Source organism: Anticarsia gemmatalis, chromosome Z (genome assembly GCF_050436995.1).
Source record: "Anticarsia gemmatalis isolate Benzon Research Colony breed Stoneville strain chromosome Z, ilAntGemm2 primary, whole genome shotgun sequence".
Lineage (NCBI taxonomy): Eukaryota > Metazoa > Arthropoda > Insecta > Lepidoptera > Erebidae > Anticarsia > Anticarsia gemmatalis.
Genome location: NC_134776.1, coordinates 12893420 through 12918180, shown reverse-complemented (window position 1 = coordinate 12918180; position 24761 = coordinate 12893420). Strand labels below are relative to the sequence as shown.

Here is a 24761-nt window from a genome sequence, read left to right as displayed (position 1 = left end):
AATGTTGCTCGATCTATGTCACTGCCGTCTGGCTACTCTTTGTCATAGTAGAATAGGCAAAAGCAATGAACTAGCTTCAATATTTGAAGGAATTTAGTTTTTACGAACCTCTGGTCTTTCGATACCCTTTCACGATGTATTATCATGATTCTGTAGTAGAAACCCGGCCCTCAGACAGGTCGCAGTTGTCTGCTATACAGTATCTTATTTATTGCCCGCGTATTTTAAATTAGGCTAATGGATTTTATAATGGAATAAACAAGCTGTGAATAATTAATACCCTCGTTAATTTTAAAATAAACTCGAGTGTAACTAAAATGTAAGTACGTTGGAATACATAATTCATTAATGATCTTGAACTAAACATCGTTTTGTTCGTAACAAGAAAATATTGGCTTGACGTTTAGTATTCACGTAGTGATATTTGCTGTATTTGACAGTGAAATCACAAATGCTACAGAAACGTCCTCTCAATTTTTTTCAGTTTTAGAATATGATATATTATGATTAATATACATATAAGCACCTATTTATTAAGAGTAATAATAGCCGAGGGTTCGTATCCACGGCAAGACACCAGCAATGACTTGTCCAAAATGTAACGGGTGGTTTTGTTCGAGGTAAAGAACTTTAAGTATACCTTACTTTTTAAGATGACGACCGATTTCATAGCGGTCAAGTGATTTTGTTTGGTTTTGCAAGTCATCATAAATAGACTCACGCCTAAACGACACTTGCAAATTGTCCAATTCTATTTAGAAAATAATGGTTCTGTGCGAAATACGTATCGCTTACTACGCCCATTTTATCGAAGCGCGCTTCTGGTTGAATGGCTACGGCAAGAAACATAACCACCCCAAGTGTATGGCGAAACATCGTTACATCCAGAAAAACGGACCTAATTTCACATTTTGGATCTGTGAATTGGCCTGGAAGATCTTGTGATTTCGCACCGTTAACCTATTTTCTTTGGGATTATGTAAAGTTATTGGTCTATGCGCATAAACTTCAAACGCTTGACCATTTAGAAGACAACAAGGCCGATATACAGCCACAAATGTTGAAAAATGTCCTTAAAAATTAGACGTCTAGATTGGATTTCATTCGAGTCAGCCGTGGCAAGCAATCAAATCAGCCAGAAATCATATTTTATATAAATGTAGGTAATGCCACTAAATCATGTTACAAATGAAGAAAAAATCATGTTAATCGAATAATCCATCGGCGTTTTATTGTAATTTAAAGTTCTATACCTCTTAAAAAAACACCCTTCATATGTGTGTGATAGGAATAAATACATATTTATTATTATATCGCATCGAATATTGTTAGTAGGAACTTTATACTTCTACTTTTCTTTTTAGAAGTTTAATAAAAGGAATGGTACCTACCCATTAATATATTAATACGTGAAGCAAAAACTTTGGACCCCTTTTTACGAATAACGTGCGGACGCAGAAGTATGAAATTTTTCACACTTACAGTTTATGTATAGGAGGATAGGATAGCTATAGCGGTATATTCCCGTTGTCCACCCCCTGCTTGTCCACCCCGGGTGGACAGTGAGAATTAATTTTAAATTATTCCCGCTGGCCACCCCGGGTGGACAAAGACACGAGTTTCATATTACTACTCTCGATGTTCACCGCCGGTGGACAAAGCCACTGCTTAAATGAACATTCTCAATGTCCACGCTTTCTGGAATTGGGTGTAAATAATTATAACAAAATTAATTAAGTAGGTACATAGTTTAATCATATTATCAACATCTCTAGGGTAAATAGAAGTAGGTACACTATCTATGGTGTGTTTTCCCATATAATGTTGATTGACCCTAAGTTGCGGCACTTATTAAACCAAGGTATAAGTTATAACAATAAACGTAAAAAAATATATTTTAAGTGATCATTTTATTCACGACATGCGAATGGGACTTGTCAATGGGGACTTCAATATTGATTTATTTCTAGAAAGGATGAGGATGTAAAGATTTTTCTGTGACTTTGATTAATACCTATTGTGATAATTATTTGTGTAGATTGCAAAAGTAAAAGATGTTGATAATATGATTAAACTATATACCTACTTAATTATTTTTTTACACCCAATTCCATCAAGCGTGGACATTGAGAATGTTTATTTAAGCAGTGGCTTTGTCCACCGGTGGTGAACATCGAGAGTAGTAATATGAAACTCGTGTCTTTGTCCACCCGGGGTGGCCAGCGGGAATAATTTAAAATTAATTCTCACTGTCCCCCAGGGGTGGACACCGAGAACTTTTTAAAAGATTTGTGTCACTGTCCACCCGGGGTGGACAAGCAGGGGGTGGACAACGGGAATATACCGCTATAGCTAGGATATTTTTAAATAATAATGCTTATAAAGAACATTAATAAATAAAACATGACACACTCTACCACGCGTTTGATATTTGTCTATATGTATACATAGAGCACTGATATAGACATAGAGTATCGCTTTATTTGTTTACTGAGGTCTTATGGAATGTCATAAATTTTGATATAAAATAACTTATAATTTAAATTAAATATAGCCTTATTTCGACTACTGTGCGACCGCTAGTATGTTATATTAATGGGCTCTACTACAGAGGAGGTCGTGTGGGAGGAAGTTTTCCTTCCATGTATTTCACCTGAGATAATCGCGAACAAATCAACATTCATACAGATCAAACTAAGAAGTCTTTTTTGTGAAGTCGCTCGAAATACCAAAACCCTTTTGTTAATCTAGTACCTTGCTACAAGTATCAGTGAGTTAGTTATCTCATTTCAAGTGAGTAATGAGCAGATAACGGTGATAGAATACAAAGTCTAGGTTAATGTTGTGAACTTAGTGTTTGTAAGCAATTAATGAGTGTCGCCCATTTCGACAGACCCAAGAGTTAAAATATTTTTAAGCGAAGTTTAGAAAACCTTTTGATTTTTTTGCAATATGATATATAGCTGTGTTGTTAATTTTTACATTAGCTAGTTAGAAAAACTGTAACTATTGATGACGTGAGAGATGTTGTTTCTCTCACATACTTCCGCACTCTTTCTTAAACTATGTGAAAGGGAGTCAAAAATAAACAAAACAGGTTGAAATAAAACAACAATGCTGAATCAAATGACTATTTTTATTTAGGTACCAGTGCTTTTTCTATTATTTTTGCCGACAAAACTGAACTAGAACTGTTACAATAAGTAGTTATAATATTTCTCTACCAACAGATACATGCGTAAACATTTGGCTATTTTCTACTGAGTGGTTATATCATTATTTTAACATTGAACATTTAATGGGTACTGCTTGAAACATTGACATCGCTTTTAACTAATTTTATTTATCGGTTGTTACAAACATAGAACAGACATTTGAGAATACGAATATTTCTACGTGCTTACCACCTATTGAATAAATGTTTAAACGACTAGTAAAATGTTATTACTGTAGTGGATTATATATTATACCAGATTACATTCAGATAATTCAACGAGTAATATTATAATGAGTAGCCATACATTGATTATTCTAACAACAAGTTCTTAAACTGTAAATTCAAGGGCTTAGCAGTTGCTTCGGATAGGATTAAAAGGGGATTGCGGCTAAATTGTTAGGGCTACCACCCCGAGGTTCAGATATTTACCATACCATTTTCCGATAGTCCCAAAAACAAGCCTGACTTCAAAATGTACCTGGGTTTTCTGTCACTATGTCAACGCAGTGTTAATACACGGCTCATTGTCAAAATCGCGTTCTTAACATCATAAACTCGATAGTAACTTTGCCAATGTCAATGTTCCTTCCAATTGTTATAATTGATTGACTCTTGTCGAGGGACCCGCAGCTCCAAAGTGTAAAATTGAACCCTTTTAGACATAATTTTATCTACAATTATATTGACTAGATTCTGGAGATAATAAAACATAAAAAAGTTTGGCCATTCGACTAGAGATCCTATCAGACTTTTCTTATTCTAGTTCTCATTGATGGAAATAGTAGGTTCCATTTTTTATACCGAATAAACAGTTTAAAGTACACAATAAAAAAGTAAGGATTTTTTGGTCCTTTGATAGATTCTTTAAAAAGGTCCATTAGAAACTCCGGATTAAGTGTTACTTGTTGGTCAAAATGAAATTGTCACTGTGATGTTCTAGCTACATGCTACGAGAATTAGACAAAACTAATTTATCTAATTTGTTCCGAGGTAATTATTTAAGGATATTGTTGAACTAAACACATTTTAACCAACTTTCGTACACCTGATTCTTAGTGAATCCATTTGGTACACACATATGCAGTTTATACCTACATTCGGCACTATTATGGTTACTTAATAAATATTTAATTAGTAGACCTATACGCCGGGAGATTTTTCAGAGACTTAATAAAACCTATGACAACTTTGTTGCGTAAGTAGAGGTCTAAAATCTATCGACTGAAATCTAATCAACCTTTTTATATTCCAACCTTGAATCTTACAATTTTAATAGGAGGATTTATTGGGGCATTATAGCTTGCTTAGATATCATTTCTTTCAGGAAAGAAGTACGAAAATTTTACGCAAATGAATGTTAATATAATACCGACGGAGAAAGCTTGTGATACAGAACGACTATTGAATATAATTGTATAATAACGTACTCTATATAAATATTATTATGCTTTATTGTGTTGAAGTAAACATGACTCTACTCTATTACACATTTAATAGTAATATTGAATTCTGTTTATATTGAATAAATATATGAAGGTATTGTATTTAACAATGATTACACAATCTACAAAATTTCTATTAAACGTCAAATCTTAATTATTACCCACTATTGACATCAAAAGTGTGATCTGATTATAATTTATTCGAATATAACATGTAGAAACCTTGAATTCTGCTTCTAATATTGCATATTATGCACTAAAAAGCGGTATTTCGAAGAATATAACATATTCTAAATTGAATTATTTTTTTTAAAACAATTATTCAAGTACTAGTAATCGCAGAAAAGCATAAATCCGCCTCGATAATAGGCTATTAAGCCTTCATGAATCATCGAAATCATAAATACGCTCCGGCGTGCACTATGACAATATGGCTCATAAACCTAAAACCATAATGGCGATATGCTAAAGGATATGTTTCGATACATACGTGTTCAATACAAAAATAAATTCAGGACTAGGAATAGGTGAACATGATATGTAAATAATAAATTTCATTCCATAACTCTATTCCGTTTAACGCCGATCACCTAGATGTGGCAAATTTTGGCACCATTTTAGGCTCCCATTCCGACGAGCATACTACCTAAGTACTTTAAAAACAATAGTGTAAATACTAAAATATACTTACGTTCTTTATACAAAAATCACGAAACTTAGAATTTTTAGAAGACACGTCTAATAAATAATGCTTTAGGTAACTTGACTCAAATTCATTGGTACGTGCAGCCTGTTTCCTCGGAGCGAGTTTACTTAGTAGTGTGTCTGGTCCACTGAGAACGTAGAGCTGTCATCATCTCGCTGCGGTTAGGCACCTTCTCGCTTGTGGAGCGAGTGATAGGAGCAGCGGGCGCAAGGAGGGAAGCGGGCCGTTCTTGTCCCGGCACCTTCAGTGTGTGACCTGAAGCTCCTGCCTCGTCCGCCTGGCACTCGACGACGTCCGAGCTACTCTCCGATGGACTGACGGGCACGATCAGCCGCACACGTCCGTCCTCGCCAGTGGCAGTCAATGTGCAGTTATGAGACAGCGGCATTATAAACGGCATTCCCTCGTCCGAACTGAATCCCTCAGGGGAAGAATCCTTGGAGGTTGTGGGTTGACTGTTGCTGTAAAGCGAATTCTCGGACTGGCCGACGCTCATGGCCTGCGCCATATTCTCAAGATCGTCAGTAGAGCTGCACATATCTTTGTATATCTTGTGGTTCATTAAGCTCGCTAGATCCGAATTGCTGTAGTGATTGGTAAGCGGTGGGATGTTCGGGAAAGCATTGCTGTTTTGAAAGAACTGCTGGTTGTAGTTTATGGTTGGTTTGGTTTCTGCAACGTCATTTGGCAGTGTAATGTTCTGGAACTTGGTTATCAGATAGTTCTGTATTTGTTCGTTGGTCATGCCTCCAAAGCAAGGAGCTGAGCTAGCCCCATTGATAGTTTCCGGAGCTGGTGAAACACAAAAGGGTGACATGCGCAAGTTATTATTTTCCATGTTCTGAGTAACTTTGGTGCTCTGCGATATCAGATTGATCAGAGCTTCGGTGCTGGTAGGGGAGTGGTTCCCGTTGCACTGCTGCATGTTGTCTGGTTTTTTGACATCGTTGATCACGTTGTCCGTTTTGATCTGAATACAGAATCAATAATGTAATGTATTTGCGCTTATTATGTTAAAATCATTAAACAATCAACGATATTATAAAAACTTAAAGCTGTATTACACTGAATCATTCAACACAATAAGCTTGTAAATAAAAATTAGACTGAACTCGTTAAGTGGTTGTAAAATGTATATTGTGTACTTACAAATAACACCAACAAGCTACAGAGCATGCGACAGGTGTTCTAAAGTGCTCCAAGGATAAAACCGTAAAGCTAAAAATGTAAAATTTCGGAGGCTTGCGTTAAATTATTAATTAAATTAAAAATTGGGGAGCAACGTCGAAAAGCACAAAAACACAACCTACAATATGCAGGGGTTAATAACTAGCTGTCAATCAAAAAATCTAATTATATATAAGATAATTCGACACGTGCTATTAGTTTAAAAATTTATTTTGTAACAGCATCTATAATTTCTTATAAGTGATGACTATTTTTATTTTACGATTTGAATCGAACGTAAATGTCATAGTTGATTTTAATTAACAATCATTACAGAACTGAAAGCCAGTAAGATGTTGATTGGTTAGGAAATACGAGGCTTCTGTTCTGCTTGTTATCTCTTGCAAATTTAATTGAAAAAAGGTCGGACAAATCAACTCTTCCGTAGCGGGAAATTCTGAAGGATGCTGCTTTTACAATAAGTAATTCGCTCCAGATGCAATAGCATTATCATATTTCGTTTTTTTAACTAAGTAAACGATAAAGGACCAGTTTGGTTAAATTGCATATATATCTGTACATTAATGCCATTGCCTAGGTTATGTAAAATAATTTGTTGAGATTTTATATATAATTATAATTATTACAGACAGCCGGCAAGAAATTCTTGGCTTAATGAATTATATTAAGCCCGCAGTAAGACACTTCTGGCATCTTTTAATATTTAGCCCTACTTTGACAATCATAAGTTACATTATAACTTTATGGATAATTTGATATTGATTATTTGATCATTAGGTCCCCAAACTCCCCATCCTGATACTTGTAATTTAATAGCATTTCTATATGTTTAAAACTATTCACGTTTCATAAGCAATAGTAAACCATCTGCCAGTTCATTTGACAACTAGTCAAATTCGTAGAGCGGTTCAAATTGGCAATTCAAACCCGAGCTCCCGGGTTGATGTAAAGCTGTTTATTGTACAAAGGACATAAGTACTACAAACGTAACGTTTTAGTGTTTAGCGATAAGAAAATAACACAGACATCATAGCAACGGATTAAAAAAAATGCTTCACGATAGACTCGCTTCTCAGCGATACTAATCATTCGTGGCTACGCCAATTAAAACGAAATAAAACGGACATGCCTATTAACAATGCAAAATAAAAAATAGCGTGAAATGATTATATTGAAACGTACACAAATAATTACAAAAAATTACATAACACTGAAGGCGACAATACACATTCACTGGTTAACTTGGTGACACATACAGTCTAATAACTCTGAACAATTCATAGCTAAATCATTGGCCAAGATTTAGAGGAATATCGAAATATTTGAATTGTGAAAGAGCGAATTATCAAACAGTCAGCATAAGTGTCGCAAAAATATGCAAATTTTGAGTGCCCGTACCCACCACAAATACACGGAATTAGATTAGTTTTACAAATGCAGTGCGAGAGTGCATTGTCTCTTGATAAAATTAAATTTTTGTGTGATTTTTGGTAGGAGTTTAGAGATTAATGTGGGCTACGGCTACTTTATGGGTCTAGCAGAAACTATTGCTACATTGTTCAATTGTTCAAAATTTCTAGGGTACCTTTCCTGGATTTTGTGTAATGTCACCTTTAATAAGGGCCATCAAGACGAAGGATATCTTATTAATAACATTAATATAATTGTATAGTTTGTACTTGAGCTGTGTTTACAGCCGTTTAGATAGCTTCCATTAACCAACATTGACTATTTAGAAGTTCCATCGTCTTATCAGCAAAATAATTAACGAGACATAAGTACAAGTATATAAACAAAAACTAAAAAACAGTAAATAATGTATATACCTGGGGCAAGAGTGTCAGTTGCTGAGCGCTGATCGGTCGAGAGGATCCCCTCTCTCGCTCCTGCAGGTGAGCTACCAGAGCAGCGATATGTTCAAGTAACTCCTTGTTGTGAACCAACAGCTGATGTGTACGGGCCTGAAATTGGTACATACAAACCAGTAAATCATCAATATGTGATACCTTAATTTAAATTTTAACTTTCGACTCTGCTATTATCAAAAACAATTATTTGGTCTGCCAAAATAATTGAGCACAATTAATATCATTGATAACTTGTGTATCCCTAGACATTTTATTAGTCGAATATTATTAATAGAACTAAAAAACATTTTAATAGTCGTTGCTATAAGGATTGTACAAACCTGCGCCTCGCATCGAGCGGCCTGCTCGGCTGCTAGTTGATCACGCAAGAGTAGCAACTGCGCGACGGCTGCACGAGTCTGCTGCGCTTGTTGCTCGAGACGCTCTCGCAGCAGCTGCAGCTGGTGCTGCGCGCTGAGCGGCGTGGCCGCGTCTCCTGCTGCCTCGCTGTTCACTAGCTCCACCTTAGTGATGCACTCCGGAAGATCGGGCAGGTTGATGGTGGGCGCAGGAGTGGTGCGCTAAAACAATCATGGTACAAATTCGACAGCTATAAAAGGAATTGCGATTAATCTTGGGTGAATATTCATGAGTTGTCGCGGTTTTTCAGAAGCCTTGATGTACATTTAGGGCTAACGGGTTGACGAAAAATATGGTAAAATAGTAGTGCATCACTACGCAATCACGTTAGTAAGCCCCGAAGTGTCTCGTTTCGTGTGACATTTTATAGGGGGGTAATAGTTTTCCTTTGATTATGGTCAGTTACTTCTAGCAGAAAATAAAAGGCTTCAAATGTAAAAAATCTATGCACTTTCCTTACATCGGTTTTAATAATATTGGTCTTGAAACTTCCATATCGTATATAATCTCTCATTCTATGTTAATTTTTTTGACTCTAGAAGTAGTTAGGCTGACTAAACGAACAAAAGCAAACTTGGTTAAAAGAAAAGTTAATAATAATATTAGCTTTCATGATATACAAGGATTTTGAAATAAAATATTTGGTCCGTATGCATACGAATTGTAGATATCTAATTGGCTCGATTCCAATTCTACAAATAACTACACAATGCCTACACAATAGTAGTAAAAAGTCATCATAACGAAGATATGGGAGATATGAATTTTATCTGAAAGCGAGTCATGTATGAAAATAATTTCAATTTGTCATTGTTTCAAGTTTCATAATACATTAGATTCAGTTAGCAAGTAAAATATTTATAGCATCCAAGTTTATGTCAAAGGCGAATGATCGAGATATATTTGAAACTTAGTCAAGTTAGAAACGACTTTTAAACAAAGTAAAATTAATTTCGATTTATTATACAAACATTGTGTAATATCTCGTGAAGCTGAATATGGATACAGTTACAATTGAGCTATGAAGAGCAAGCACCTCGCAGTCGAGTGCTGAGTGGAAGTTTAAAAGCTGTGCAGAGCCTACCTCATTAAAAAAACGGCTGTTTCGGTTCTACTACTTTTTGTTACTAGTAGGACCACCAGAAAATGTAATTCTTCGTAGTCCTACTATTGTTAATCTACGAGCTACTATTTCCTGGTGGTCCTGCTAGTAGGGCAAATTAGTAGGACCACAAAGAAACAGCCGAAAAAACCTCTCGTTTGCCAATGAGGGGCGTCTGAAGCCTGGCGATACTACGGAGGCAGAGTATAGAACCGTAATAAGCCAAACTCGTGAAATTATCTAACATACGACTGCACACTTTAATACTGTTGTCTAGAATGTAAAATTTGGTATGATGATATTACTGAATAACCGCCGTAAAAACGATAACTTCAGTTTCTTAGAATATTTTGATATAAGAAACATCGTATGTGTTTTCTTGTTGAGGAGACCTAAGTAGTCACATTTCTGCGGCAAACTGCCACTTAAGTGTAATGTTAACGATATCGTTCATTTAATACGTGGGACGTTTAGTAATTACGCATTAAGCTGCTCGTATTAAGAACGATCGTCGCGGAACAAAATATGTTCTAATTTTATAGGATGCCAAGTGAAATTTAGGTAAGGAGTCTTTTTCAAAAAGTGTATTATGATAAAATATGTAGTATGTGTATGTTTCTGACGCAAAGAACTTTGTAATGATCATAGCAGGTGGTGTTCTTTGTGTCCGCCTACCCCTATGGGAAAATTTAGGATTTTAAGATTTTTTTTTTCGATTAAGTATTAAGGCGCGATCTTGAAAATCATAACCGTAATAAAAATACATTCCCAGGACTATATAACTAAATAAATATTTTCGTTATTAAACGGGCGGCCAACGAACATTTTATACAATCTATTGTATTTTGTAAAACTATTCAACAAATACACTTCGCTAGGTGTTCGTATTGTACGTAAGCCAAAAGCCCCATTGGTTGAAGTTGGATCCAAGACATTCACGTTCCGATGATATTATTATAGGTTTGATTTATTGTAAAGCTTCTCGGAATCAATGTGGGAGAGCGATTATCGAGAGTAGAGAGCTACTATTTTCAGTACGATAATAATGTATCTATTTTTACCAGGTTTGTTAGAATAATGCTGATCAACATATACAAAGGTCAAATATTTCATTCATAACTGGTGCGGTTTAGTCGTAAATATCGGCCGTGTGGCAAGACTGGAGGGTGTTGCGCTCGTGTTTTTTATGCAAAAAATTCATTGTAGTAAGTATATAGGTATTATTCATTGAAATCATATATATATATTTTTTTTTTTTTTTTTTTTAATTTTTATAATTTTGTAGACGGGTTCTGCGTGATTACTGTACTCTTAAGAATGTTAAAGATAAAAAGAAGTTTTTTTTCTAAAACATTCGGTTCCGGTTATCATTCCTACTTAATTTTTTATAAGTACTATATATATCATGTAAAATCTCTGATTAAAACGACTGATTCATATCTTGATCTCGTAAATCACGGAAATATTTACTGTAATCTTTTACACAGTACAGTTAGGCATTCCTTTCTGAATAACGCCTTACGTATTATCACTTGTATTTTCTTAACAAACAGTACTTCTAAATGTTTCAGCAAGTACATGAAAATACTTGTGCGTCTAGACGATGCATACACTTCTACTCGTTAGCTCTTAGCGTGAATGATATTGTTATACGACGTACATGAACATTTTCAACAATATATTCCATAGACTTGCACTAATTCATTTATGTATTTCAAAGGCATAAAACCTTTGTTTGACATTCAAAGACCTTCTTTGATTGAGAATATTATATGACTTTCGATCGACATAAACGTCCGCCTAGGTTGTTAGTTAGTCTACGATAATAACAAGGAACGGTATTTGCCATAAAGTATCATATCACATAATTGCGGTGATTTACTCGTTTATTTGCTGTATTTCAGTTTGTGCTATTATTTTGCTAATTGTGTGTGTTTTATTTAACAGCAGGGCCCGCAGGGAGAACTGTCGTGGATAATATCAACCTTTTAACCAGTACATTGAATAACAAGCTACATTCAAATATTTACTACATTTTATTTTAGTATAGTATAAATAATTAAGAAAAGAGACGTGGATATTTTATATTTTGCTTAGATAGAGTAGAACCTAGCAAGTGACGTAGTTCCATAAATATTATTAGTTACCTGCGGCGATCGCTTGCCCTCCTTCCTTGGTGGCGGCGGCAGGAGGTCTAAATGTTTAGGCCGGTCTTCTTTAGAGGCTGCAGCTCCTTCCTCCACGATGACCTTAGTGGTAGAGGCCGCACCTGACTCAGACGCACCGCATTCAGAGGCTGCTTCTGTAGATGCAACATTACCTACTACACTCCTCGCCTCAACACACGTCATTTTAAATTTTCAAACCAAAGCATTAACATGTCACAGCGACAAACAGATTATACCAAATAATTATAACGTCTGCACTAACGTTTATTAGACACGTTGAAATATGATTTATTAAGCAGTATATTCACTGGATGATAAATCTGCATAACAAACTGACATTCTTTTCTTGGCAGTTTGCTACGACACGTTACGCGCTGTGTCATAGTGTAAAACTAAAATTAAGCGATCTTTCCTCTAAAGTCATTTTAACGTATGATCCTTAAACGTGAAAGCCAGAAATGAAGTTTGGATAATACCTACTTTTGTTTTATGGTGTCATTCCAATTTAAGTCGGTTTTTCCAGGGTTCCCCTTGATAGAATCACAAGGTGAAAATGGCCGTGGATGTAAGAACATTACACATGAGATTTTGAGATGCACAAATAGATAAAATAGGGCTATTTTGAATCAACGCATGATCAATGTCAAAGTGCAAAATTATGTAGATTAAGGTAAAGGCAATAAAATGATGACGTGGCTCGTTAAAACAGCTGTTACCTACGCATTACGTCGGATGTCATAAAACGATACATAAAAGCTAATTTTAAGTCACCCGCAGAAACAGTGAAAAAATAAAATACATATTACGTAACATGTTGTAATACAATATAAACAGAGACGTTCACTGTTCACACACGTTACTCTTGTTATAATACCAGACAGACATTATACTGCACGCTCTTACATTCATGAAAAATATATGATAGCACTGCCTTGTTGCTACTTAAGTAATAACCTAGAGCTTTACTTTAATTATTTTGTTATAGAAACTTGCAGTCTCGACCACGGTCGAAATGATGTCATTCTATGTTAATAAAAGTTAATAACACTACCCACTGCTTAATAAAACAATAACGTCACAATATCTACGTAGATACTATTGCCTTGGCACAACACAAGTTTTGCACAGATTACGAGTTTCCGGCATACGGTCATCGCGTGGTAAAGTTTGATGATGAAGATTGTAGCTTAATGGTGTAGATTCGTTTTATATTTTCTACACCTGCGCAAACATAGGCGACTAGAGGCATCAAAAGCAGAATTTTCATCTATAACTCTTAAATTGATGGTTACCACTGAAAAGTTAGGTATATGTATGTTAGGAATAAGGTAGATAAGTTTTGTGTTTAACAGAATCGGAGATCATGACCATTGTTTAACTACATTTTAGATAGCTAAAGTTTTATTAACCAAATGTATAATAACTAGTTGGTAAGAACTACTTTATCATCCAGTAATTTACTTTGCGAATATAAATGTCAGCAATAGTCAGCATATAAAAATAAGTACAGTCTGTCTGACGACTTTATAATTTTTATAAGATATTTTTTCAAGTCATTTATTACAGTGACACGTTTTATTTATTCGCAAAAAGCGAGCTTCAATATTTCGCTATCAGCCTGAATAGAGTCGCATATAAATATAGTAGGGTCGCAGGGCAAAGACAACATGAATTTATAGAAAGAGGAGGGAATTTATCGCCAGCTGTCGAAGCGCTTCGAACGTCGGTAATCAAGAGACAAGCAAGGCTCACTTAACAACGCTGTAATTAAATTGTCCATTTGACTTGTGAAATAGCGATGTGAAGTAAGCCCCATTAATTGCACTTCAGTTTAAAGGGGTCATCTTGACATATATTTCCGTAGAAATAAAAAAAAAGAGTTTTTCCATGATTTATATCAAATAGCAACTTGAACTACTTCTACTTGGTTTAAAAAAATATATTTACTGGATGTAGACGCTCAACATGTAAATGCTGCTATTCAATATTCTCGAAAACACTTTTTAAAAATGTATTCGATAAACCCTTTTGTTGTGGTGAAGCAAACCTTTAGAAGCGGGTGCATCGCTGGCGCTGGCGACAGGCTCGTCCGGGGCTGACGACGTAGATGGAGCCGGCTGATCCGGCGTGTTGGTCTGCATCTTGTGGCACACCTCGAAAGCCTGCCCCACGGTGCGCACGATCCTCATCGCTTGACTCTGTACCAATAAATGAACAAATCTTATTTATTAAATTAAATTTATCATCAAATTATACTGACGCTATGATAGGAATGTTTTAACTAGTAAATCATTTATGTAATCCGCAGTACGCGACTTAATTAACATTAATCAATGTATTTGAATGGCATTCGTTTAATCTTCCACATGAATAGTGATCGAGTACCTAGTTATAATAATTATGTAGGTACTCGTGTAAAGTTTATGAAGCCACACTAATAAATGTCGGTTAGTTACGTGGCTATGCATACTATATTACAGGCAATAAGTATCGTTTGTACGATGTGATCCCGTTGAGATTAATCCGTCATATGTGTACATTGTCTTATGACATAATTAGATTGTAACGGAGAACAGATGTTAGTCAACATAATGAAAGATAGGAAAGGGAGAACTCTCGGTGTTACTTATCAGAAAATGTCGGATGGAAAATTATCATTAATGCGCAGAGAAAAGGGCTTCATTTTTCTCTTATGTACTTTAACCACTAGTGACCAGGAATATAGGATAAAATATTTATTATCTTATTTCATACGTGATACATAATTCTAATTTTCAGCGATGTTCAGATTTTATTTCTTTTAATAATCTTGCACAAATTACCAGAGTTGTTTTATAATTTGGTAAGTTAAAAAGTCCCCAACCCGCACTTGGCCAGCGTGGTGGACTAAAGGCCTAAACCCTCCCTCATTACGGGAGGAGACCCTTGCCAAGCAGTGGGACAGTAATGGGTTAAATTTATTTATTTTTATTTATAAGTTAAAAAGTGTGAATATTTTTTGGTTTGAGCAATGCTTTCCAATTACCTTACAACGTTTTTTACAGGTGACATTACTAAGTATCAGCAGTCACGGCACAACGACAAACATTTTAATCAGTGACAACGATTTCTCATGTAAGAACATTATTAATAATGCAGGGTTCCGTACTGTCTCCGCTAGAAGTTTAGCCAAACTTCAAGTTGTAAGTTTGTCTAGGTTATTAGAACTTTGTGTGTACAAACAATCCGAAGTATTAGTTTAGCAGAGCGTAGACACAACCAACCGCCAGTTCGTGTTATTCTGATTAAAGCGGAACAAAAGTTCAAATATTGTATTTTTGGATGGGGAGGTACAATCACTGCTGAAGAAATAGTTGTGATCTTGGACGAGTGCACGATAGAGCGATGAACCCTAAACCCGATATTGTTGGAATAACAGTACACAATGGAAATAAAAGGGTACAACGACGAATGATATTTTACAAAGGGAGATAAAAGGGAGGGCGCGAGGAGCGTGGGAGATGACATGTGTTTAATTAATGTTCCTCTCGTTCAAGCCGCGTAACGGATGGAACAGATTATTCAGGTTGAACGCTTATGTTTCAAACCGAAAGAGTCCCCGTGTAATTGAAATAAAATCGTTACCATACAATCGATCTGGCCCGATATGTCAAACCTCCCTGAATGTAGATATTATTATTCATAACCCAATCATCTGACGTGAATAAAACACAGATGATCTGATAAAGCCGATGCCTTTCAACCTTTCAGTCGACAAGTAAACATTTTGACGGTTGACACGAAGTCTATGCGACTGTTTAAGACTAAATTATATTTTTGTTATAACATAATCTAGCATATAAATAGTACGAAATATATTGTATATAATTAATTAAACATAATTGCTGCAACAATTTAAATAAATTTATGATGGCATTATGAAGGTAGGTTGTGGTGCGGTATGAGATTGAACAATGCGTCCGTTGTTCGTGTGGGGGATAGTTCTAAGAGGATTTCATATTATTCATTTGTTTACTGTTTTCTGGGTTACGACGTTATTAAATGTAATGGAAGGGACATGTTAAACTCATTATGGTGGGGAAATATTTTCTTAACGTGCTAAAAATTATGAGCTGCGATTAATAAACAGCTATGCAGCGGCTTAATACGTATTCCTCGCATTTTATTAATATTTATTATTGACTTATTAAATTAATCTTCATACTACAAATTACTAACTAAAGATTTTTTATTTAGTAAATATTTATTTACTAAATAAAAAATATTATCTTTTTGCATTATAGTATGTAGGTATGAACTTGTAATAAAATCTTTTCTCTACACAAAAAGCTCGATATTTGGGTACCTCACGAGCTCACTGAAAGAAATCTAATGAACCGGTGTACTCATTTGTGATTTTTGAAGCCAAAGAGATTTTATTACCAGTTCATGCATACTATAATGCGAATAGTTTTTTTCCCCGACCTAATATTTAATAATACGTGTTCGTCTAAAATTTCATTACAGGTATTACAAAATTGCATCCATATTTAGTCCAGTTTCAGTAGACAGGGCAATATTAAACAATTATATTGCATAAACATGTCGTGTTCAAAGAGCGCTATTATCGACAAATGGATTCCAAAAATATCGTTTTGAAATCTGATAATGTTCCATCACTATTTTAGTTCACGTAAGTAGTTGTACTTTCGAATCGTATATTTCCATAGTTTGATGGTTTCAAAACTTTCAGAATGAATACATTATATTCGCAAGATATGATCGTATTAAATTATGTCTGAAATTTGGGGTATCTCAGCTAAATGAGCTAATGAACTGGAATCCATGTAATAAGTGTAATGGAGTGGACACTAGACAGAGTTCAGTGGTAGTCCTTGGATCGAAGCCAGAGATCGACACGATATTACGCTAGTCGTGCATTTCAAGAAAAGAGATACGACACCACTATTTGTCACGGCTCGTGATTCTACATAAATTGACACTAATATGACAGCAGCTACACGCGAACAAAAACTCCTCCTGATTTTTACACAAAACGTAATTAAGCGTCCGCATCTTTACATAGAGAATCGTCATTCGGAGGGCCTTGTTGTTGTATGCCTTTTTTTATCAAAATACTGTACTTTTGTGAAAATGAAACTAAAACTATTATCTTTATTAAAATAATAAAAACATATTTCGTCTATTTCATGATTCATTTCATACCTGAAACTCGGAAGAGGTCGTAGATGTATTATTCACGTTGGCTATCTATAATTCAGGTTGCCTAATATCCATATAAAATAAATAGCGATCGAAGGGTGTTTGTATGAATAATGGCAAAGTTTGACACTGATCGATGATTGAAACTTCCAATATTTGTTCGTGGATCGTTGATTGATAACTAAAACGGGTATTAGCTACCTGCTCTGAAATAATAAACTACTCAAATGTTTCACACGTTATGACGCGATTTATGTAGAATCAATAAATAATATATTATTATGAGGATCTTCACGATATCTCGCTAATATCAATAAATATTATAATATCTAACGCCAAGTATAATATTTGCATTAAGAGTGCATTACATTTTATTTTAAATAAATCTTAGTCAATCATTATTAAGGGATGTCGTAAATGATAAAATATTTCAAGTCATGGTATTGAAACACAGGTAAAAAATATATTGCATACTTAATATACTTATTATATATTATTGGGTAGTATATAATACCAGTTACCCGTCATCAACATGTAACTACGTTATACTATGTCTATCAAATATTTATAAGCCCATTTATATGAAAGTTATTGCCGCAATCAGGTCGCCCTGAAGTGACCTTTGTAGGCAATATCTTTTGTGTGCAGAATATCAATCAACTACCACCATTCATAATTAGGCCTAGTAGAATGAACGTACGAATATCATAGAAATCGAATCGTCTCTCATTTCAACTTTCTTTTAAGTACGAACATCAAAACCTAAAATAGCCACTGCGGAGAAGAATAAGGAACTAGTGGTATAATTAAAATGTAACTCACTCATCAAACAAGAAAAATCTATTAAATAGAGAACTAGTCACTACAAACGATCTTCGCCTTCACTTTGACAACTGTGTCGCATTTCGACAGTGTGGTATAATTAGAAAAAATGGGACAAAAATTGGTCAGGCCAAGACAATGACCTTTATGCCGATCATAATTTTTGGCTACCTCATTGCCATGTACACGTCAGTGGTCTATTTTCGCTGGCGTCGTCACACTAGTCGGAGTGAGGTCAAAGAAATGCGGTTGGTTTAGGATAAAAGCTTTTGTACGTGCCGCGTCGAACTCGGCGTTCATTCACAATAAAAACGCAGTCCCACATTTACGACTTCTGCATTCTTCTTAACACCCAATTCTACAAACAGTCTCAATGCTAAGCATCAATTAATTTCCTGTACGAGAGCCCCGGAAATTTAGCATTAGCACCTAAAACATAGACTTAAAACAAGTTTAAAAAGGCCTAGGAAAGTATTCAGTGACGTATCTACCTAAGGTTCCTAACAACGTTTACCACTTCGAACGTTAGTTCGTACTTCAAATTATGACGATTTAAAATTAAGATTAAGAGGCTATACAGATCCATGCAGGAGACATTGGCAAGTGCTGCGAAGAGACGTCAACTGGCAGTGTCAAACAACAATTAATACTTCCTTGAGTTTGACGTCAAAGGGCCTGAGTAGATCTAATAATTTGGCATTATATAATTCTTATACAACCACTGAAGACCCATAAATTTTATTATAATGTCTGTCATTATTTAGAATTACGTCATATTATCCGCAAATAAAGTTTTTTTTGGTAAGTCTCTTGAAAATCAATCTACATTTTTTTTATAATCATATTTGTATTTTTTTAAGTTTCGTGGCTATTCTCGTTATTGCGTATGTGTCGGTATTAATAACACGGTTTCATTAAATTGACTAAATATTTACGAGAGATAATGAAGCAAGTTGGCAGTAAACACTAAAATTCGCCTTTTGTTTCTATCAATAACTTCAGATCGGAAGGTTTGTTTGGTAAACAATATGTTGTGTTTACAATTTATTACCGTGATTACATAACAGTGCCCTTGTGAATTTAATTAGCGATTCCTGAAAGATATGTAATGAACATTAATCTACGTTGTTGTTTTTGTAACTTTAGTAAATATACTAAAAGAAGCTGGATACGTCTCCTTACATTCATAATTTCTGGGTTATAATAGACACGTATTACTGTGATGTATAAGATCGAGCGGTGGATATTGTGAAATGATTGATTCATATATATTAGGGCAGCACAGACAATTCAGGCCACGAGGTTAATATGGAGCATGGTTCGAGGTTAAGGCTGTGTCAGTTAGTGTAAGTGATAGTTAAGCACACTAAGCCTGTGCCTTACTTGTTCTTCATAGTTTGATGTTAATCTAGATTTCAGCTATTTTGCTATCAATAAGTTGACTTAATGATTATTATAACTTAATTCAATAAAATATTTAGCGGACATGGAAAATTGTGAAGTTTACGCATCAAAATCTTGCATTAGATTTGATAAAGAGTAGTAATAAATATTACTTAAAATCACGATAAACTATAAACTTTGGTAAAAATGGGGTTAATTCTCAAAGTTGAAAGTAATTACTAGTGATTTATAGAAGTAAAATTGTCCAAACAGCTCTTTCAGTACTTTTTGGAGATTTATATGTCGATCTCCAATTAGTTAAATCAGTGAAACGGAATAAAAGTGTAACGCGTAGCAGTTCATTTATCATCGGCACTGATTAACTTAACTGTAAGTTTAAAAAATGCCATTTGTCCGGTAGCGAAGTATCAAAAAAAAGGTTGTAAACGTTATGTACTTAGGTACATATCTAGACGTCTAGTTCCATGGGGGGAAAATAACACCATTTTGCTACGGTCCTTGCCTACTTTTATGAGATATACTTTAATGATCTTCATTATTTACACAATTTTGTGGTAAGTCTTGTTTGAATCAGTTGGAAAAGTTACAAAATAATTATAATGATAATTTACACACGGTTATTTGATTCCAAACTAAGCAGAGGTTGTACTATGGTGACCAAATAACTGATAACCATACTTATATACATTTAAATACATACTTACATAAATACATAGATTCATTAGCAATCAGGCTCAGAACAAATACTCGTGCTTATTACACAAAGATTTGTCCCAGGTGGGATTCGAACCCACCACACGCGGCGCTACAGTAATTTTTGCGGCGAGGTGATCACGTTAACCACTACGCCAAACATGCAGTTTGAAAAGACAAAGAAAGAAGACGACAAAATAAGAAAGACGGCTCGTTTAAAGCTATGTTTTTATTAAGATGTCAAGAATATTTGTCGCAGATGGGCTGAGCTCACGATTCGTTTCGTGATGGTCAACAATATACTAAACGTGCAGTCTAGCAGCCAAATAGGTGATGTAGTTAAATTCATTAATATTTATTAGCCCCTTTTTCAAATTTCCGTACAAACTTACAATTTCGAAACCGTGACTAGCCTGAACCCGGTCCGGAGGCACCAATAAATGCCAACAGCGCTGCGAACGCGATAATTATATTTATTAAAATGAACATAATATTTTTTAAATGAAATGTCAACGTAGTGACATTGATATTCCGAGAAATTTTAACGCTGCGAATACATGATTCAACTAAAAAAACGTTCAGTGAGTCACAATTAAACTACGTAGATACATATTTTATTACAATCGGTGAATGCCGGTTCATCTTATGCTTCATTTCACTCCATTAGCACTTGTATGTTGATTTAGAACGTAAACTAAACGCACCGAGAGAATTAATGATAGCGAGACTATGTTTTAGTAACTATTCCAGTGCGTAATTCACACGTTCGCGGCGGCAGTTCCAAAATATCTCTCGTGCAAACACAACCAGTTTACTAAAGTTTTCTAAATAATAAATGGAGTTGACGACGGAAGTATCGCCCTTGACGTAAGTCCACGCCGCGGCAAAATAATGCGAAGATAAATGTCACTGGAGACTTCGATTTATAAAAAATCACCGCTTCCGCGAGCGACGGCCGGCCGGTCCTTGGACGCGGCCGCCGTAATCAAAATAAACATGAAACGGTTTCACCGATCAACTGTAGGTGACCATCATCTCTATTGTTACAATCTGGGGGCACGGAAGTGCCCCCGCAAGTCGAGCAAAAAAAAAGCGGCACGGCCGTAACATCCTTTTCTCGAAGCAATTCGGGCTATTTTTGACACCCCTATAATTTCGTTGTGGATAAAACAAGAAGCCTGGATTTTCAGCAACTAATTAGTCATTGTATAAACACGGTATATTTAAAATTTCAGTCAATTTGAACCAGTAGTTTAGGAATGACAACTTGTTAAAATTTTGAATTTTGTCACTCACTGATTCACTGACTCACTGACTCACCGATCATCAAAAGTCTAAGGTACTTCTAGCAGACTTAGAAGCTTCAAATTTAGAATACAAATAGGGTTTAGTATCTTAATCATGGGAAAAATGTAATATTTTCTAATTTCGGTCCAGTTTTCTAAATGCACCAACTGCAATAATAACTTTGTAATCCCATATAAATGTATAAGATTACAAGGTTACATTTGCAGTTAATGAATTATTATTACAGTAGAAAATAAAATAAATAGGTGTAAATAGGTACCTACTATATGAGACATAACGGGGGAGGGGGTATAGGGTGGATAAGGGTGTTTAGCCCATGAAACTGAACAACATTCCCATAGGAAAATATGTTGAATTATGAAAAAAAAACGTCTTTCCATACAAATTGGACTTATGTTCGCTCTACAAAAAGAAGTGAGATGCCATCAAAAACATTCTGTAAAAACCTCAAGTCTCGCCGTAAAAAGTTGTGAGATCGATATAATACCAAGTCGATTAATCTATTTAGTCTCTACTTAAAGGACCTTCTGTCTTAAGTTATTACGTACGTATGTTATTATCATGCCAATTAAAAAAAAATACCTTTAAAACAAATAGATCGACTTGGTCATCGCAAGAAAACACAAATTCGCCATTAACATTTCAGGAGCATTAACTTCTCGTCGTGCTGTGTAGTATGATACATACTTATAATTAAATCATGCGATGGCCAGGTCGGTCTATTTGTTTTAAAGGTATTTTTTTTAAATTGGCATGATAATAACATACGTAATAACTTAAGACAGAAGGTCCTTTAAGTAGAGACTAAATAGATTAATCGACTTGGTATTATATCGATCTCACAACTTTTTACGGCGAGACTTGAGGTTTTTACAGAATGTTTTTGATGGCATTTATTATTCCCCATGTCTATTTTTTGTAATGAAAGTATATATGAACTAATCAATTGAAAATGTTTGTACGATTTTTATTTATTTGATGACTGTAAACACATGCGCTATTACAGACGTAGCGCCATGAAATCATTGAAGTCTCTTAACATGAGTTAACAACAACAATTTTATGTAGCGGATTCCAATTTTCATGTCTGATAGCTGGCCTTCAACTGCACAAGTGCATCGGAATTATACGGAAAATGTTTTGTTTTCTTGCCGTCAAATGAAAAAGAAACAAAATTCTGTTCAAAGAATTGATTTCCAGGAATTTCAAATAAATTATGGGTTATCTTAAAAACGAAGCCGCATTACAAACAGAGAACGTGAGGTTAATAATTCTTCGTTGTCAAACAACATTTCGCTGGATTAACTTATCAATAAACACGAGCACCTACCTCTAGGTCTGAGTCTATTCCTTCTAAGCTCGATGCATGAGGTGCTTCTGAACGTAAAGAAACTCTGTTTGGTCTTCTCGTGAGGCTGTTGACACCCATCAACTTATTAGATCGCCCTAACGTTGCACTACCGCTATTTACAATCTCTGGTTCACGAAACGATAGTTTTTTTCTCGGTCTCTCACTAATATCGTGCATTTGTACATCTTGATTTAGTCTGTCAATTACAGGTATCACTAGTCGCGACTGCACACACAACATGTCTTCTGAGGAATCGAATTGCCTTCGTAATGGTGACGATTCTTTAGGAAAATTTCCATTGTGAAAATCATCCACGTCTTTTTCATATCGTTTTATGGCTCCCACTGATAGCGGTCTTGGTCTACCACCACTAACATATTCACGAGAACGAGTGTCATCAATTCTACTTCTGTGCTTGTTTTTACGAACTTCACTAAATTCTGGCTCCGAACGGCTGCTTTTCAATCTTTCGGGATTCTTTTTGTCTTTTGGGTCTTGCTTGGGAGGCTTTGTCCGCTGCTGCTGTTCATGTTTTGGTTTTAAAGCACCTCCTAATGAGAAGAGAGTGCTTCGAGCTTTCAATAACACTTCAGTCGGTAAATTTTTCAATAGGTGATCATTTTTCCGTTGTTTACTGTGGTCCCTCTGGCTCGACATAGTCACAGAATCACTAATTCGATTGCATGTACTTTTTTCTAATCACGATACACACACACGTTTTTGTATCATAGTGCGCGCGTCCGTACGGCTTCGTACGAAACAACTGAAGTGGCGAAGGCATGGTCTGCGCGTGCGTCGCGCGTCGCTCCAAGTACCACAAATAAACATATTCGCGTGTTTCTAAGCGGTACACTTCTTTGTACGGAGTGATCATAAAAATCTATGATGTTGATAACGTTCAATGCTTTAAACCACTCGAAGTAGTCAATTAGTATTTCAATTATCCGAACAAAGTTGAACATATTCAATAAAATTGATTTAATCTCTAAAAGTCTTTAAAGTGATGAGTGGCGAGTTACGACGTAAGGATTTATAAAGACTTTAGTTCAGCACAACTTGTTATTAATAGCTCTACCATATTATTTTATTACTCTTCAGCTACTTTATAGTTGGCAAATGTTATTCGACAGAGTGTTAATGTAATGTATGACAAATGGCATATTGAAAATAAATGAAACTGGAAAACTATTTTCGGTATACATACATATATTATGTTTCGTTTGTTAAACTTTGAGTTTAAGACAACTTTGAGTATAAAGAATTTATTTATTACTTTAACAAATTAAGGAAAAGGATTTCTTTATATTTGATATAAGCTGCATACGATGCACTTTTAGTTGCTTGGTGAATAAAAGCTGCTGAGATACATTTATAAAGATATATAGCCAAATTTCATAGAAATAGTTCGACCGGATTCGATACAGGTACAGAGCGATAGTAGCCTTATTTAACTTGTTTGTTTAAGTTTACATAACACTCAGAGTAGTGGAGTATGCACGTGCGAGTTTATGTGTACAATTCGGTTACTGAACGTAACTGAGCCATAATCGTAATACTGGCTATAATAAAATACTCTGCAATCAATTGCTGTAATTAAAAAGGGGCCGCAAACGATTCAGCGCAAACAACTCAGTTACTTCTTGAATATTTATGGCATTTTCGAACGAGTGATCGGAGACGGTAATTGATTATAAAAGTCGAGTAGCTTGTGGACTGGAAGATTTATACTGTCTATAAAAAGAAGGTTTGCGTATAACGTCTGAAATTAGATGAAATAGATATGCAAAGTTTGCGCTGCCACTGCCTACTTACTATGACTGCGTTTACACACTAGTTCAATGAATTTAATGTATACTATCCACAATAGTATTAAAAATGGTGTTCTCGTATT

General features: G+C 35.2%; 1 protein-coding gene across 4 annotated transcripts in view; it reads right to left on the bottom strand.

Annotated features, from left to right (window-relative positions):
* Positions 1–24761, bottom strand: part of LOC142986133 (carboxyl-terminal PDZ ligand of neuronal nitric oxide synthase protein) — a 122861-nt gene that overhangs the window by 4848 nt on the left and 93252 nt on the right. For 2 of the 4 annotated variants that reach the window (XM_076134412.1, XM_076134413.1), the window contains exons 6-10: positions 14138–14288; positions 12070–12224; positions 8742–8981; positions 8380–8514; positions 3130–6335 (exon numbers count right to left, since the gene is read on the bottom strand). In XM_076134412.1, the coding sequence (XP_075990527.1) occupies positions 5469–6335; positions 8380–8514; positions 8742–8981; positions 12070–12224; positions 14138–14288 (1548 nt within the window). In that variant the 3' untranslated portion in view covers positions 3130–5468. Of the gene's footprint in view, positions 1–3129; positions 6336–8379; positions 8515–8741; positions 8982–12069; positions 12225–14137; positions 14289–22849; positions 23669–24761 lie in introns of those variants that run through there. The other 2 variants (XM_076134411.1, XM_076134414.1) reach the window with 2 other exon arrangements.